At 38.7% G+C, this 19,379-nt stretch overlaps 1 protein-coding gene across 8 annotated transcripts in view; it reads left to right on the top strand.

The window, feature by feature from the left end:
• EXPH5 (exophilin 5) overlaps positions 1-19,379 on the top strand; it is a 105,956-nt gene extending 86,577 nt beyond the window's left edge. For all 8 annotated transcript variants that reach the window (XM_069080823.1, XM_069080821.1, XM_069080829.1 and 5 more), the window contains 2 exons: positions 4,691-4,823; positions 10,244-19,379. In XM_069080823.1, the coding sequence (XP_068936924.1) occupies positions 4,691-4,823; positions 10,244-15,972 (5,862 nt within the window). In that variant the 3' untranslated portion in view covers positions 15,973-19,379. The remainder of the gene's footprint in view (positions 1-4,690; positions 4,824-10,243) is intronic.

Below are 19,379 nucleotides of genomic sequence, written 5' to 3' on the forward strand. Positions count from 1 at the left end.
TATATATATATATATATATATATATATATATATATATATATATATATATAAAATTTTAAACATTTGATTTTAAAACTTTGAATTCGAGATTCATTCCCTTCCTCCCTTGTCACCCACCCTTACTGGGAAGATAAGCAGTTCAGTGTAGGTTGTACATGTGTGGCTAATGCAAAACGTTAACATAGTAGATATATTATAAAAGACTGACTATATTTTCCTCCCTCCTATCCCACCTCCCACTTGTTCTATTCTCTACTTTGATCCTGTCCCTTTTCAAAAGTGGGTGCTTCCAACTTCCCTCCACCTCAGCCTTACCCTCCCTTCCATCATCCCCCCCTCTCATCCCCTTCCCCCCTACTCTCCTGTAGGGTGAGATACCCTATTTAGCGTGTATGTCATTCCCTCCTTGAGCCAAATTCAATGAGAATAAGGTTGACCCATTCCCTTTTGCCTTCCTATTCTTCCCCTCCATTGTAACCATTTTCCCTTGCCTCTCCTAAATGAGATCGTTTACCCCATTCTGTCTCTCTCCATCTCCTCTCATTATATTCCTCTCTCACCTCTTAATTTCACCTTTTAAGTATCATCCCTTCCTATTAAATTGGTCATGTGCCCTCTATGTATGTATACCTGTAAACATATATGCACACATTCACATATGTATTCATATGCCCATATACCCTTCGAAATAGACATATATATATTTTTTTCTATTTCCTTCAACTATTTTCATACTGAGAAAAGTTTCATCAGTTACAATTATGGTTTTTCCATGTAGGAATGTTAATAGTTCAACTTTGATAAGTTTCTTATGATTTCTTTTCCCTGTTTACCTTCTCAAGCTTCTCTTGCTTCTTGTATCTGAATGTCAAATTTTCTATTCAACTCTGGTTTTTTCATCAAGAATGCTTGAAAGTCCTCTATTCCACTGAATGACCATATTTTCCCCTGAAACATGATACTCAGTTTTGCTGGGTAGGTGACTCTTGGTTTTAATCCCAGCTCCTTTGACCTCTGGAATATCATATTCCAGGCCCTTTGATCCCTCAGTGTAGAAGCTGCCAGATCCTGTGTTATCCTGATTGTGTTTCCACAATATTCAAATTGTTTCTTTCTGGCTGCTTGTAATATTCTCTTCTTGATCTGGGAATTCCAGAATCTGGCTACAATATTCCTAGGAGTTTTCTTTTTGAGATCTTTTTCAGGAGGTGATCGGTGGATTCTTTCAACCTCTATTTTGCCTTCTGGTTCTAAAACATCAGGGCAATTTTCCTTGAGAATTTCTTGGAGGATGATTTCTAAGTTCTTTGATCATGGCTTTCAGGTAGTTCAATAATTTTTAAATTATCTCTCCTGGATCTATTTTCCAGGTCAGTGGTTTTTTGCCATGAGATATTTCACATTGCCTTCTATTCTTTCATTTGTTTGGATCTATTTAACAGCATCTTGATATCTCTTAATGTCACTAGCTTCCCCTCACTCCATTCTAAATCTGAGGGAATGATGCTCCTCAGTGAGCTTTTGAGATTCTTTTTCCATCTGGCAAATTTGGCTTTTTAAGGCATTCCTCTCCTCATTGCCTTTTTGAGCCTCTTTTGCCAATTGAGTTAGTCTGTTTTTTAAGGTGTGATTTTCCTCATTCAGGATGTTGACTCTCATTTCGTAATTTTCTTGCATTGTTCTCATTTCTCTTCCCAATTTTTCCTCCATGTCTCTTATCTGCTTCTTATGGCCTGTAACCAGCTCGTATTTTCCTTTGAAGCTTTTGGTGCAGGAGTTCTGATTTCACTGTCTTCCTCCTGTTCCATGCTTTGATCCTTTTTGTCACCAAAATAGGAGTCTAATGTTGGAATCTTCTGTCTGCTTTGTTTCCTTTGCCTGGTCATGTCACCCCTCAGTCACTTGACCCCTGGGCTTTTTGCCACAGTAGGACTCTGCCACCAGACAGGGGAGCTTTCGTCCCAAATGCTGGGGTTTTCTCAGCTGCCAGAGGTATTAGCTGGGTGCTCTCTCTGAGGCCTCCACAAGCTCTGGCAAGCTGGTCATACACCCCAGGACCTCCACCCTAGACTGCAATCCAGATCCAAGAAGGTTAAAGTAAGAGCGATTATCCCTCAGACTGGTCACTTGCTCCCCCTACAGTCTGCAGGCCAGGAGCTGAAGCTTCAATGTGGAGTTGGCGCCAAGGTGTCTCAGCGGCTTCTTGCCCTGGTGGCAAAAGCCAACACTCTCCCAACTACTGGTCCCAAAGTCCACACTGCACTGACCTCTCACTTTGTCCTTAGAATCTATGTGTTGATAAATCTGGAAACGGCCACAGGTGCTGCTGATCTGGAGTCCCTCCAGCCAGCACCTGGTCAGACCTGCTGTGGGACTAAAACCTCCAGCTCACAGGCCTGGGCTCGGCTCCCAGAGCACTGGGCTGGCCGATTCCTGCCAGCCTGCCAGGCTGTCCTCAGCGGAAGGTTAGCCTCTCTGTGTCATTTTGTGGGTTCTGTAGCTCCAAAGTTTGTTCAGAGTCCCCTTTTAAATGAATTGGGGAAGGTGGAAGCTGGAGCCGTGCAGAGGTCCTGTTTCTACTCCTCCATCTTGACTCCGCCTATAATATTCCTTATTAATAGTATGTTAATAGCCCTGTGGGTATACGATTGTGACCTCCTTGACAGGGAAATATCTAAAAAGACAAACTTCTTAAATTTGAGTGAAGTGGGGTTGGCTTCTTCCATCTTCTATCTTAAAGCTGGAAGCAGATTCAATGTTCAGAAAACACTCGAAGCTTGACTAGTCCTAAATGGAGGAATTTGGAGAACTAAAACTCTCCATCTCTTACCAACTCTGTCTGCCCGCCACGAAGTACAGGGCCTTCATCTCCACCAGTAAGGAGACTCCGATACTAACGGACTTTGGGACAGGGGTTACACCAGCTCTAGTCAGTGACTCAACAAGCTCCTACTAAATACCTATTACGTGCCAGACACTGGGCTATACTCTGTAGGTGTAGAGTGTGCATCTAGGGTTTACCCTTTAAGACAGCAAGAAAAGACAAGGCCAGAAGGGTTAAGAGCAAAGAGATCATGAGGAAATACACAGGAATAACCTCAGCTATCATTGTCCTCACCAAACTACGCCTACTCATTTTCTATATGAGGTTACATTTTCTATTTCATTAATCTTTTAGTCTCTAGTTCTTTTGACATTCCTTTGAAACTTCCTTAGCTCTACTACTGAACCTTAGAATAGTGCCTGGGTATGCAGGGCACAGTTCTTATGAGAGGTCTAGGAATTATGTCCCATAAATATCTCAAATTCAAAATGTCCAAAACAGAGCTCAGCTCTCCTCCCAGACCCTACCCTCTTTCTAATTTCCCTAATACTATTGAGATGACTATGATTCTCCCAGTCACCCAGACTTGTAACCTTGACTCCTCACTATTATGTTCAACTCCTCCCTGGAACTCACCCCACACATCTGTTTCCAAGTTTGTCATTTCTACCTTCACAACATCTCTTGCATAGTCAATGCTGGTATAGGCCCTTATTACCTCACACCTGTATCACTTCAGTAGCCTACTGGTTGGTCTCCAAGCCTCAAGTCTTCTTCACTCCAGTTCATTTTCCTAAAGCACAGCTCTATCTGACCATGTCACCTCCTATTCAGCCTTTGTGTATTCTGCATACTTAACTCCCTTTCATGGACTCTGCAATCCAGCTACATTGGCCTATTTGCTGTTCCTGAGACACCACACTCTGCCTCCTGAATCTGGACCTTTTCACTGGCTGTCTCCCATCTTCCCTGGTGTCCTTCAAGATTGTTCAAATTCTACCTTCTGCAAGAGACCAATTTGCCCACATACCCCAACCTCTATTGCTAACTTCCTTTTGAGATTACCAACCAATAACATATACATTTTGTATGTATATAACTTTTCTGCATGTTGTCCTTCCCATTAATATGTGAGCTCTTTGAGGGTGGGAGTCATGTTTTTTACTTTTTTAGAAGTCCTTCCACTTAGCACAGTGCCTAGCACGTAGTGAGCACTTAATAAATGCTTGCTGACTTTTGCACCTATTTTCAGAGCTCCTTAGGGATTTGAATTATGTTAAGTCCCATAACGAGAAAAATGTGACTCCTAAAAATTGAGTGGTCTGTCCAAGGACCCATAATAAGGTTATTGTTTTTGTCAGTAATGAATAATGATATTTTTTATTATAAGAGTGAATGGGGAAAAAAAGACAATGTTGGTATAGTGAGGGCTCATTAACTTCAAACAGAAAAAAAAAATTCATTAAACATGGTATCGGGGGGGGGGGGCAGCTAGGTGGCACAGTAAAGTCAGGAGGCCCTGGAGTTAGGAGGACCTGAGTTCAAATATGGCCTCAGACATTTAACACTTACTAGCCGTGTGACCTTGGGCAAGTTGCTTACCCTCAATTGCCCTGCATTCCCCCCCTCCAAAAAAACAAAAAGAAAACACGGTATATGGGAAAAATATGTCAGGAAAATTACTTTGTAAATCTAAGTTAATTGTTTTTTAAAATTTTCAAAAAATATCCCCCAAATTATATTTTTTGGAATATTCTATGTGGAAAGGCATTTAACACCAAAATCAAGTCAGTAGGCATTTGTGTGGAGTAGAATGTTTGTGAAAAACTTAAAGTAAACCTCTATTTTTCACTTTAAAATTCACAGGCTGGGATATACAACTCACCATTAAACAGTGAATCATCAAATACAGCATTTCCCCCAAAGCCTGTAAGAATGAGGGAAGGAAGTGGCCTGCCCCCATGGGATGCTTCCCAGATAGAGAATGAATTCTTTCGTGGTAAGTCTGTAAACTGAATTACCTTCATGAACTCTTCTACTGCAAAAAAAGAGCAAATTTTAAGGTACTGTGCATGGTGAGTAGCCAAATATGGCATGGAAGAAATTTCCCTGGACTAGGAATCTGCAGAGCTTTGTGCTAGTCCTGGCTGTTTATGACTTTCAATATGACCTTTCAGTAGGTGACTATATGACATAATGTCAGATTTAGGAAAACCTGAGTTCAAGTCCTCCCCCAGAAACTTACTAGGTGTGTGGCTAGACTATGCTTGACTCAACTCCTGCTGGCTCTTTACAACTGATTGCTAAATTTTTATTGAGAGCATTTATACCTCAAAAATTGGTAAATACTAATTTACTTCTAAATCATATAAATGTTAATTGGGGCTTGATTTATAGTTTTGTTAATTAAATTGATTTACTGATTTGCTGATTTGTGGCTTAAGAAACTGATGGAGAAGATGCTAATAATGCAGATTAAACTTTAAAGTGTGTCATATGTACCGTTCTTTTCCCCCAGAGACTCAATTGTTCAACACGTACCAGCACGTTCCAGTAGTTTTCCTAGACAAGTCAGTTAACATCTCTCAGGCTCAGTTTCCTCAGCTGCAAAATGGGAATAACAATAGCATCTACCTCAAAAGATTGTTGTGAAGATCAAATGAGACTTTAAAGGGCTATATAAATGCTAGCTATTATTAAGTTACTCTGAACCTCAGTTTTCTAATCTATAAAATATTGGACTAAATGAAATAGTCTAAGGTCCTTTCCAGTCCTAAGAGTCTCTAATGTATTATTGTGGTGCTCCTTACCTAAAAAGTTTGTGTGCATGTTCATGAAAAAAGGAGAGTAGAAAAGCAGTGTGACAATGGTAGAAGAGGTGACCTGAGTGAGGAAGATCTGAGTTCAAGTCCTGCCTAAGAACCCATACTGACTATATAATCCTATTTGTCATTTAGCCTTTCAATGTTCTAGGCAACTCTAAAACTAGAGGTTGCAAAGAGGGTATTGATCTGCAATAGGAAAGGAATTTATTCCCTGAGAGCTCTTTCTGCCAGTGATCAAAATCTAAAAAACAAAGCATCAAAATACATATGTGCTACTTGTGATTAGTATCTATATAATAAATCAATATTCTCAGAAGTGGTCCTGTAATGTTCCTTTTAAAGTATATGAGGCTGAGGCAGCTAGGTGGTGCAGTGAATAGAGCACCAGCCCTGGAGTCAGGAGGACCTGACTTCAAATTTGACCTCAGACACTTAACCCTTACTGTGTGACCTTGGGCAAGTCACTTAACCCCAATTGCCCTGCCTTCTCCCCTCAAAACAAAAAGTATATGAGGCAGTAATAATGTTTAATATTTAATCCCTTCTAGCTCTAAATCTACAATATGAGATCTCTAGTTATTCAAATGGCATTCTTAACTTACTTTTATTGCCCAATTAGAATCTGTAACCACTTGAAGAAATCGTTGTTTATAATTATTAAATGATTAGCTTATAAGTGGTATAACTTTAACATTGAGACTAGTTCCATATGCCCCACAAAGCAATACCCTCTACATACAAAACGTTTTTACTGTTTCTAAACAGTGCAGTCCCTTTGAGAAAGTAGCTTGTACAATAATTCACCAATTTCAACTTGAGGAAAGAACTGAAATGACTGGACACCAGGAGAGTGATGTCACCTCAGTTTGTGATATCACCTCAGTCCTTAGTATAAAAAGTGCAGTGGGAGAGGTCTGACAGTGAACCTCTGGAGCTCAGCAAGTTCAAGACTCACTCCTGAGGAGGTCAGAAAACAAGGCCTGCTCCACTGGAAGGCTAGCTTCATTAATGAAAGAAGGCTCTTTCAGGCTATTTTGAAAACACAGAGTTGTGAGTAAAAAATCTTTACAAATCTAGAATTCTATGGAGAAACACCTGGTTATGAACTGGCAAGAAATTTGTTGCCAGTTTTAATAGCTTAAAAAAAAGCCAGTGTCTTGCCTGCACTTGGGTGTTGTTTTCCTTTTCCTTTGATCCATATTTTGGTGTTGTTTACTTCATTTATCTAATAAAGGAAAACAATTTTACGGACTTGGATGAGGAGCATCACTGGGGTAATAGATATAGGGCAGGCCTTGCAGTCAGGACAAACTGGGTCCAAGTTGCATCCCTGACACAAACTTGCTGTGTGATCCTTAACTTCTCAGTGCAACCCAGGTAACCCTCTAACACTTAAAAGTTTTAAGATTTGTGTTGATGGAGGGAGTTTCCTCACTGAGAGTTCCCTACATTGATGAAATTACAGGCTGAGTGGTCTTCAGTAACTTTGAGGGGTGGGGCTGGAGGGAGAGCTAAAGATATAATAGATTTCATTACATGATATTTCTGCATTTGTAGATTTATAATTTCAAGGTTAAATGATATAATATATATAAAAAAGTGCTTTGAGAACCTTAGAGAGCTATTTAAATGCTAGCTAGAAGGTTGATTTCCTGGAGACTTCTTAGTTGTCTCTCCTAAGATCGTTGTTGTTTCCTTCTGCCAGCTGTGGCTCTCTAAGCAGCCTCAAGGACAAAGTTCTGGGAGGCCCTGAAAAGCCATATCAGGATTTTCCTTAATGCAAAAAGAGTGACAGGAATCTCTCCCTTTATAAAATAAATACTGAACTGAACAAAATAATTTTTTTCTCCAAAATGTGCTAAGGGGAGGGGATAAATTTATAGTCCTGTGCTTTGGTTCAAAATCTCAATTTTCTTCCAAAATGTGCCAAGAAGAACTCACTATTGCAAAGAATTTTGTGATAAAACCTTTTGTATAAAGGATTTTCTTTTCCATAATTAAAATACCACTCTCTAATTTATCTATCAGTTGGAATCATTGCATATCAGGATTTCCTCAGAGAAATGAGTATGCTAGTCCTTACCCTCAGTAGGAAATAAAAGGTTATTTCAAAATGTTTGTTCAACATAGTAGCCTCAGAGAATCTGACACTTTAAAGTACTTCCATGTTTGATAGGGCCTCTAACTGATAGATCCAGGGAATGCTTTATCCTGATTTCAGCAAGGCATTAAACAGTCTCTCATGATATCCTGTGGAAATTAGAGAAACTGGAACCACATGGTGGTACAATTGCTGTGTGGATTTAGAAGTGATTGAACCAAGGGTTTTCATTAACAGATCAATTCCATTCTGAGCAAGGTTTCTAATGGACTGCCTCAAGTCTCAGGGTTCAATTCTATTCTGTAACACATTTTTATCAATGACTCCACTGAAGACATTAGGATAATAGAATTGTAGATTTAGACAATGGAGCCTTTGAGGTTACCTAACCCAATTCCTTCTTTTTATAGTTAAGGGCACTTTAGAGAGGTTAAAGCATAGCTCTAAGTCACACAAATGGTAACTGGCAAAGACCAGAGTTGAGCCCAATTCTTCTTAACTCCAAATCTAGAACTCTCCCTACTGTATCAGTCTGTTGCCATGTTCATCATATTTGTAGCTGACATGAAGTGTGGAGGCATGGACAATTCATCAGCTGCCACAACCAAGTTGCTAAAGAACTTAACAGGATGTAACAACAGATTGATTCTAAAAGGATGATATTTAATAGGGATAAATTTATAGTTCTGTGCTTTGGTTCAAAATATCAATTGTACAAGTAGAGAATAGGGGAGATGTGTCTAGAGCTTAGTTTTTAATGTACAAAAACTTAGAAACAGGTTACTGAAAGCTCAAAATGAATTAATAGTATACAAAAACTAGTGAGATCAGCATAATCATATTGTATTCTAGATATTAGACAGACCATATTTAGAATATTCCATACTGTGCACCACATTTGAAGAATTCAATTGATAAGTTACAGGACATCCAGCCAGAAGCTGACCAGTATGTTGAAGGAATTCAAAGCATGGCATATGAAGAAAGGTCAAGCACCTAAGCGTAGAGAATTGAAGATTTAGAAAGGCAATACCTCTCACCAAATATTTGAAGAGTAATATGTGAAAAGGGGAATAATGTATGGGAAAAAATCACACTTCTGTGTGGCTTCACCCAGATCTAGAAGCAATGGGTAAAAAAGACAGAAAAGCAGACTCTAGAACACTAAAAGGAAGAATGTCCTAGTAATTTGAGCTGTCTGGTGGCTTCCAGAACGAAGGACAAACACAGGTGAATTCAGGAGGTTGTAGGTTTCTTATGACTAGAAGTAACTAAATAGAGTCAGAAGACTACTTTTTGATAGAATTCTAGGGGGACATGTATTAGATGTGGGAGTTGGCCTAGATAATCCTTATGGTCCCTTCCAGATCAAAGATTCTGTAATTCTAGTATTCTCTGCCTGCTCTTTAAATCTTCATATTTATTGAGGAAAATATTTCAAATATGATTTCAAGAGTCAGCAAGAAATAGGGAAGAAAAAGGAACTGATCTCTTTATCTAAGTATTCTTTTCCTAAAACTATTATTCAAAGTACTGTGAAATTCTGCCAAAATTAGGCTTAGTATTTTATTTAAAAACAAGGGAAGATTGGGGGTGGGGGAGACCACTGTTCTTCTGTTCCTATAGCAATAATGTCCCAACTGCATAAGGAAGAAGAGGTGTTTGGAATAAAGAATGAGAGAAACCTAAATTGTAGAATTTTTTTTTTCCTTTTTGGAAGGCAGTTGGGGTTAAGTGACTTGCCCAAGGTCACACAGCTAGTTTTTTGAGTGTGTTAAGTGTCTGAGGCCGGATTTGAACTCAGGTCCTCCTTACTCCAGGGCTGGTGCTCTATTCACGGCACCACCTAGCCACCCCACAATTGTAGAATTTTAAATGTTAGAGAAACCTTAGAGGCCATCTTGTTCAACTCCTTCATTCTACAGATGAAGAAACCGAGGCCCAGAAGTATAAAGACTTGCCCAAAGTAAACCAGTTGAGTGGTGGTGAAGTGAGCCTGGACCTCAAGTGAGAAGACTAGATATTCAGGACCAGAACTGATCTTAGATATTATCTATTACAACTCCTTCATTTTGCAGATGAGGAAACTGAGCTCCAGAAAGGTTAAATCACTTGACTAAGGTCACCCAGGTGGAAAACAGTGCCAGGATCTTGAGACTCTCCTTTGAATAACACAACTTTCTGTACTTACTGAAAACATTACAGAATCTTGGGGGGGGGGGGCAGGGGAAGAATTTCTGGTATGTTCCACTAGATACTCTATCACTCTATTATTTTTTTAAAAAGCAAAATACCTTGAAAACATAGCAAAAATTGAATGTAACCCATTAATTTATCATTACATTCAAGATGATAGAATGTAGGTTGAATCCCAAATAAGCATGCTTGCTGGGAAGGAATTTTTGGCAAAAAGGAACTGTATAAATAGAAATTAAAATTACACTATGTAAATTACTTTATAAAAGGAAGATTTAATTAATTTTATCCTTTTAGTTTTAGATGACTTGGACAATCAGCTGGCTCAGGAGCAAACCCTAAGTCCAGCAAATACAAGAACGCCAATCCACTATGGACTCCGAGCACAGATTCGTCCTTTTTACAACACTGGGAACAAAAATGGCAATCTCATGGAGGGACATAGGAATAACTATGGTGAAACTTCAACTCCATCCATCTATGATATTCTAAGACCATCAACCCCTAGAGAAGGTTTTAAAACTTTCTCCTATAGAACAAAAACAATTTATGATAATTATGGTCCAAGAGAACACACAATGTCACGAGAGGAATATGTGCACAAGACCTTCGGCAGTTCATCTCTGTGTTCTAACAGGACACAGACATCGGCCTCTCCTACTTTAGGACATTTCACAGCAAATAGCTTACATCTGCCATCCCACACTCAGAGGAAGAGTATTTTTGTACCAAGGAGCCATCAGCAGAGTCCAAGGAGAACTCCTTTGTCATCTATTGTATGGAATCGTTCACATTCTCCTGGAGATATTCAGTACCAAGAAGAGTTTCTGAGGGCTCAGTCCCCAATGGAAGTTGACCCTGTCCATCAGGATACATACCCCACCTGGCTTCAAGACAATAGGAGATATGAATTTTACCGTTCCAGTAATGTATACCAAAGTGTTAGGCCACATGCTCCCAAGGACAGATCAACTAGTCCTGAGTCATTTGAGAATTCTGAGAATGTGCCATTCCACCAAAATGAAAAAAAATCCTCAAGGTTCTATTGGAACACCATAGATCCTAGGAGATTGCAAAACTTTGGAGGAAGTCCTTTTCAGAGCAAAAAAGAAGAGTCTCCATCCTTGTCCAACTTTTATCACAGAAACAAAGAATTCATTTCTTCTGACAAAGACTTTGAAATGATTTCAACTGATATAAATGAGGGGTCAGCTGTCCAGAGTAATAACACTCCTGTACCATCTCAACCCTGGAGAGCAAATTTTTCCAGAAACCAAGAAGAGTCAATTCACAGGGATTTTAATTTTCAAACATGTGTAATGGAGGACATGGAAGTCCTATCCCAAGATAATGGTAACCAAATAGCCTTAAATGAACGATATGAACATTTGCACACACCTTCCATGGATACAACAGGAAACAAATTCTGCATTGCCCCAAATATTTACTCTAGGAATCAAGTCAGACCAGGTATGCTAGTAGGTCAACAGAAGTGGGCTTCAATGGAAGCAAATGCAAATTCAGAGACCAGTTTACCTGAAACTACTCAGAATTTGTCATCCTCATCTCAGACTTCCCTGCCCTTAATTCCACATAGAACAGAAACCCCTCAAAGCTCTGACTTCCAGAATGCTGCCACTACATTTTGGGATACCAAAGGGGAGATTCCTGATGAATCTGCCTCCCTTCCTTTAAGAAGCCAAACAGAACTTATTAAAACTAATGGTGTCTCAGTCAGTGTTGCTAGAAGCCAACCAAACACTTGGATCACTGAGTTGAATCCTGAGAAACACTTAACAGAATCTGTGTCAGAAAAAATGAAGCAATTAAACGAGGTAGATGAGACAGACCTGGCTGACGAAATGTTATCAATTGTTTCTCAATCAGCGATTACTGAGACTACACCTGATTACCAGCATTCTCTTTCTAGGGATTCAACCACCTTTTCCAGTAACAGATTTGTTTTTAATGCACCTATCTCCACAGGTTCAAAAAAGCCAACTAGAGTCTATGGAAGAAGGGATATTTCCAAAATTTACATATCAAATAGAGATAAAGCAAATGCACTTAAAAAACAAAAGGATTCTACCATGGAAAGAAAACCAGATTTGGAAACTTCATTTCCTTTCTCCCAAGAAAACAGAACATCATTATCTTTTCCTGAACAAAATCAAGATTGCCAGCAAGAACCAGGGATAAACGATGTTGGCATTACCAACACTGAAAAGGAAGAGAGCAAAGTAGGAAATGCCAGTGATCAAAACCCACAGTATCCAGGAGAGTCATTTCTTTTAGATGCTGAGGATGTGCAAGGTATTAGATTGAAAAATGCTTTGGTTCCTCCTGCCAACTGCACCACGTTTGCTGAAAATCATCACTCCCTATCAGACCATTCCCTAGAACCATTGCCAGATCACGGTCATGGTCTTCCATTATCTTTTTCTCCCAACAGCCCTACCTTAGCTTCTTTTGTAGCTCCCTCTGCTACTTCATTAAATTTCACATGTAATGTATTAGCAGAAGAGGAAAGGTTCTCGAAGAAGAGTCTTGGAAAAGATCTATCTCAAGGGGAAAGTGAAGAAAAGACTTATTCTGGTAACAAGGACCAAAATAATCAATTTCCTCTCAGTTCTTCAGAAAACCAAGCTACTGGGGATATCCAGGTGCTTGATCATCACAAAGTGAAGGATGCTGATAAATGCCATCCAAGCCATCCTTTCAGTCTTGGGAGAGGAAAAGGGAAAATAAGGCGCCGGGTATCCTGTATTGAAAAGTTAAGCAAATCAGGAAATTTCTTGAGAGAGGAGAGTAATGACAGTAGTGACATAGTTTTTGATCATAGCAATTTCCAGTCTCTTGAGCCCCTTGACATTTATTGTACCTTCCCAAGAAAATTGAGCAGCTTTCTAATCAATGACAATATAAGGTCAGAAAACAAGATAATGTCCACATCATTTAGGAAGGGGCCCCCTCCATTCCAAATAAAGAAGAACATAGCAGATCTAGTAGAGAAATGCTTCTCAAACAAAAACAATTCCAATCCTTCTGAACCAGATAGGCAATGCTCTAAAGTAGATGTGGATTCTTCCCCTTTAAGGCCCACACCTGTAGAGACGATGACAAACATTAGAAACATAACACCTGCTGCTATTAGAAAAGGGCCCCCTCCCTTTGAAATCAAAAGGACTATGTCTAGCCCCTTCGCTACATGTTTCTCAGGTAGAGTGGACAGAAGCGATAAATGTTATGACCTAGACGCAGAACCTTCTATTCTAACACCAAAGCCTGAGATGCTATTCTCACCCACTCAAGAAAACAGTCCATCAACTAAAGATTGTTCTTTACAACTAGTCAGAGATCATCCTCATACAGAAAGTTTTCAAGTCTACTCTGAAAATCACAGCAAAATGACTTCTTTACAGACAGATAATTTTACAAATACATTTTCCCTTCCCGATGAAAAACATTTATCTTTTCCTCCAGATGGGTCAGAAATGCAAAGTGGAAAACCCCTACACAAATATAAGACAACAAGCACAGTCACTGTTTCTGGTGACGAAGACAATGTAAAATGTCTTGAGGTGGTTTCAATTTATTACACTTTACCACGGAAATCCAACAGAAAATTATGTGACCTTCTTAAAAGTGACACACAAAGTACATGTTTCTCCCCAGAATCAGCTACAGTGGGGGATGCAACATTCCCTATTTCTCTGGTAAAGAGGCAATTAAATTCTTCCACACAATCATTACCAGGAACACCTATATCTCCACATGCAAAGGCATCTGTTAGCAGGGCTCAATGGAGAAAGCATTCCTTCTCACATGACATTGAAACAGCATCTCATTTACAGTCACCACATAGTCCAATTACTGGGGCAGAGAAGCACTCAGCAGAGATACTACAGGGAATGGCCTCTGGGTTTTCTCACATGGTTGAAGGTATTTCTCTTCGCAAAGAAGAATTTAATACTACAAAAGATTGTTCAGCTAAAACGATCACAGATGATGTACAAAGCAAAGGTATGGATACCTTTTCTTTCATTCCCAGTCATCAAGAGGGACAAGAAAAATGGCAGAATCAAAACAGGCACACCTCTGTCTCACCAATAATGCCTCATGATAAACTTGTTAGAGAAGGAAAGCTTGAAAATCCTGAACAATCTATTAAAATATGTGAAAAAGAGAGTCCCTTTGTCATCCAGACCCATTTGGGAGATAATTTTAGTGACAGTCCTTGCACAGGAGAAATCTTAGGGAAACATGGGCCTCACTACATAGACGTAATGTCTACTGGAAGTGGAAATTATCCTTGTGAAGAAGTTAATGACAAAATAGACTCAGTACCTGGAACTATATCCTTCTATGATGATCTGAGAGAGTTACAACCAGAAGCTGCTAATGGAAAACTTAAAACAGATGACCAGAAAATAATTGAAAAGACATATTCTGCATTGCAAAGCAAAGACTTATCCCTACCTTCCAACTCACTCAAACTTCAGCCTGGGGAAATGAACCATAAGGGTCAACCTGACTTAGAAAAGTCACTAAAGGAACCAAAGGAAGTATCTCAAGGAAGTGATGCAGATAAGGATTTAATTAGGTTGGATAAAGTAAGAGATGTCCAGGACACAAAGGTTAAAGAGAAAATGCAGGGGCTGACATGTGATCAATATTCACCTCCCAAGGTAATAAATGAAACTAAGTGTGATTTGGGTTGCACCAAAGAAAAAATCAATCTAGAGAAAAGGAAAAACAGAACTTCTGTTAAACAAAAACTGGCAGCTTTGTCCAAAGTCAGCAGAAAATTCTCAACAAAAGATATAAACCCCAGAAGGCATATTGCTACTATTTTCCCACAAGGGGAAGCCAATTCCAATACCTATGGCTCACCTCTTAATACACCAGAGATGTCTCCACTTTCAGCTAAACCCACCCTTGGGATCCCAGAATCCATTCATGAATATAAGAAGTCGGGTCCTAGTGGAACTGAGAGCTTTGCACTCCAAACAGCTGAAGTGAGTAAGACTGAGATCCCTCTCCAGATTCATTTAGATTCCAACAAGAAGCCCATCACATATGTAAGTGAGGAAAAAACAATGACTAGCAGTTCCAAACCAAATAAGAACAAGGTTGAGAATGTAACAGAATCACCACTAAGCATCATAAACTCTGAAAATGAAATACTAGCAGAAGGAGGCAAATGCTCTCAAATTTTGGAAACAGGATATGAAACCATAGCCCAACCCAAGCTTTCCACTGTGGGGATAGAAGATTTCTCTGATGAGCTAAAGAGGTTGAGCCTTCACTTCCCATCTGAGACTACATGTAAGACTTCTGAAGAAATAATTCTGCCACCCCACCCTTTGCCACAGCAAAAAAATATGTCATCCCAAGAATGGGAGCCTGATTCAAATCTCTATCGTTCCAAGAGTTTAAAAAACATAAATGTACTTAGTAATCAGCAACAAATAAGTCAACCTCAGAAAATCCGTGAGCGCCACTTTTCTGCACGTACTTTTTCTAACAACGCCCAGGACAGATGGAAACTTGGGAATGAATTTCCTGTTCAACATGGGCATGGAAGGAGGTTCCGATCTTTTTCTGAGCTCTCTGACTGTGATGAAAATGACACCTGGGCTTTTGGCAGTGACAGGACCAGGGCCAGTGGTCCCAGATCTACAAGCTCCATCTCCAGACCAATTGACTATGGAATTTTTGGGAAGGAACAGCAGCTGGCTTTCTTGGAGAATGTAAAGAGGTCACTCACAGAAGGGAGGCTGTGGAGGCCAAATTTCCTTAAGAACCCTGGTTTTCTAACAGATGATGTGAGTCAACCTGCCAACAGACCTGAGTCACTAACCTCCAGTTCTCCTGATAGTAAAATACCAAAAGATGGTTTGTCTCCCAGGAAGCTGCTTAACATTTATCAGGGTGAACTCGAGGTGCATTCAGAATCTGACACTGACACCACTACAGATGACGAGTACTATCTGGATGAAGCTGACAAGGAATCAGAACTCTGAGGCCTCTTTTCAATAGAGAATAACTTTTTTTTTTTTATGATCAACTATTGTTCCTGGGAATCCAGAGTAAGTGTCTTTGTAAATAGCATTATGACCATGAGAACATCAGGGATGAAAGATATGGTTTGGACAATCCTTCTTCTGGAGCAACCTATTCCCCATCTTTTCTCCACACCCATTACTCCCTGGATTCAGCATAAACAACCCTGGTTTTGGTTTGTTTGGTTGGGTTTTTTTGCCTCTTAGAGATAAGTATTTATTTTCATGTTTCTTCAGGTTTCAAACCTCCCTGCCTGCCCCCAATAGGACTGCTATGGAGGGGTGTGTGTGCTTAGCTTTCTTCATCTTCCCTACCTTTTCATCTCCAATTTAACTTCCAGTCTTGAACCTCTCCTTTTCCTTTTCCTTCAATCTTTCCTCCCCAAAAGATTAACTTTGCTAATCACCCAGCACAGCTCATGTTCTAATCTTTATATAATGCTACTTAAAATGATAGAGATTATGATGATGAGCCCACATCCTGATGTTGATCACAGTATCTGCTCTAGTAATGCTGTGCCTTATAATTAGTCTAAATGAATTCAGATTCTTTCATAAAAATCTTCAACTTGAAACCAGGAAGATCTAGTTCAAGTCTTGCTGCTGATTCTAACTAGGTGTGTGACCTTGGGCAAGTCACTTAATCTTTCTGAGTCTCAACTTCCTCATCTGTAAAATGAGGATAATATTACCTGTAGTAACCAATTCACAGAGTTATTGTGAAACTCAAATGAAATAATGCATGTAAAGTGATTTGCAAATTTTAAAGTTACTATAGAAATTTCAATTATTATGAAGAGCCATCAGAGAGTCAGTTAACTCAGTGAACCAGGTGAGCTAATGAACAGGTCCAGGATGTGGGCCAACTAGATTTGATGTTCTGATAGTAATCAGCAGCAGCATTTATGTCTTTGAAAAACACCATTACCATGGCATCATGATAGGCAGGTATTTCTACCCCAAAACTGGCTTAACTTCTTAGTGACTTTTTAAAAATCCCTCCTATTTCCAGTTTTCCATATTTATGAAGTGTTAGACTTTCCAAGGCCACAGATTCAATTCACAAGTATTGAAAGAAAGCATCATCCACATTCCTAAAATGTTGCCCATCTGAAGTAAAATTCCAGGACTCATACATCTCTATATATCTAGCTGGTACCAAACCATCAGAATATTTTACTTGACATTTTGGTTTCTTTCTAATTATTTGCTTAGGCTGCGACAGGTAGATGCATCCAAATAACTATGAAGGTCCATGCTAAGGCAAGGGTGTTCAAGGTAAAGAATACTGTGGTTGAGATATTTTGATAGTTCTATCCAAGGACATCTATATATTGCCTCCTTAACTTGATGCTGAATTGGTTCCTGTGTATTAGGAACTCATATCAAAACAAATATGAAAATCCTTTCATCTTCTTTCACAACTTCCTTTTATAGTCTTCTTTGATGATATGGGTTTTTATGTTCTGTATCCATGTCTCTCCACTCCTTATTTTCTCTCCTTGTCTGTTTTTATTCTTGTTTCATCAAAGTAATGATACTTGTTGATAAAGTACTTAAAGACTCTAGGAAGACAGGATTATGAGAAGGAAGTGTGTTATTGTTGTTATGTCTCTTGCTTGGAAGTACGGTACAGGCTATTTTGCCTACTCTGTTCCCATGAAGCTCAAATGGATGATAATAGAGTAACCAACACAAATTCTGTTTTTAACCTTTATTCACTTCATGAGCATGAGATTTGGTGGCCCACTGAACACTTGGGAACATAGCTAAATCATGTTGTTTTAAGTCCACTTAGCAGAGCACCAAGACATTAAATTCAAATGTTACTAGTACATGAAGCTGGACATATAATATTTATGAAAATTCATATGCTCCTTTCAAGTTGCTCTGCCCCATTCCTCCCCACTCTCTTGTTACAAATCTATATAGAACATTAAGAATCATTTTTGGAATTGCAAAAGAGACCTAATACTCTAAAGCTGAAAAATATTAATTTTCCATTGCAAATTATATGTCACTAAATGAGGCTGTTTCTCTGCTACACTACACAAAGCGATGCTAGGGATTTTGAAGCCTAAAATGCAGCCAAAGTAGTAGATTTGGGGATTAACAGTTACTCTTGGGCCTGAATCCTCTGAATTGGCCATCTATGGTCTAAATCTTGCCATAATTGCTGACTTTCAACTTTACTATTTGCTGTGTTAACCTGGTTCAAAAGTCACAAAAACATATTTGTAGAAGGCACTATTCTCATTCTCTCTTTGTATTTTATAAAGTTAAAGTACTTCGTTAAAGAAGTGTAGTCATTTTATATGTATTTTAACATAAAAACTGCTGCTCTTTTAAAATATGATCTTTTTTTGGTAAACATAATTTATATTAGTCCTTTTCATATTCCAAACTTGTTTTCTAAGAGATATTCCATATAAAAAATACCTGTGTACAGATGGACCAATCAAAAGGGAATGAACAATAATGTGTACAGTTGTAAAATAATTATTTTATGTAGATGGATAATGGACTCTTGGAGTCATGAGTCATAGAGTATATGGCCAATTGAACATAGGCCTCATTTGATCGAATTTTAGGGAAACTATTTTAAATGGATCATTCAGTATTATAAGGCTATTGGTGGTTAATAAACCCATCACTCTAATAGATTGTGTAATATGATAAGCAAATAGAACAGTAAATAGAAATTCAACATATACATATACCTACCCTGAAGCTAGTAGTGAGAGGAAGTCAAACTTATACGATGGTAACCTCGAAGTAAAATTCTTAAATGAAGTAAATTACATATTTTTTTTTCATGTCATAGGATTAAAGAAATCTTATTAAGAATAGTAACATTATTGCTTCAGAATGGTAATTCTATTTGAATATGTAGCCAGGTCCTAATTAGTGCAAATAATGAATCCCTTGAAGTGTTCACATTATTAAAATTCACATTGCATTTTTCCCATTAAGCTGGAACCAACTGCCATATTTTACATAATTATAACTTTGAATAGTGTAAATTTGAATACATGACACCACTTCAGGAAATTCATTATTCCCATTAGTTGTGACCCAAGTAATACCATGTACTTACATATGTATATGTTTGTATATATGCATGTGTGTATAGATGTTTTGTTTTCTCAGCAGCTTTGTAAGTTTACATTGTCCCTGAGGTGGCTCAGAATGACTGGTAATTGTATAACTTCTGAAACAAATAAGCCTTAGTGCACTTTTTCTGAAACTTTTTCAAGTGGTCAATTATATGCAATTGCCTCTAAGCCTTTTCTCTGAATATGTCAACGCTACAAAGAATAATGTAATATTAAAGAAATTCCTGTTTTCAAATAAATGGTCTAAACAGA

This window comes from Petaurus breviceps, unplaced genomic scaffold (genome assembly GCF_028583685.1).
Source record: "Petaurus breviceps papuanus isolate PSGF00001 unplaced genomic scaffold, PetGlider_PUasm1.0 91133, whole genome shotgun sequence".
In the NCBI taxonomy this organism is placed as follows: domain Eukaryota; kingdom Metazoa; phylum Chordata; class Mammalia; order Diprotodontia; family Petauridae; genus Petaurus; species Petaurus breviceps.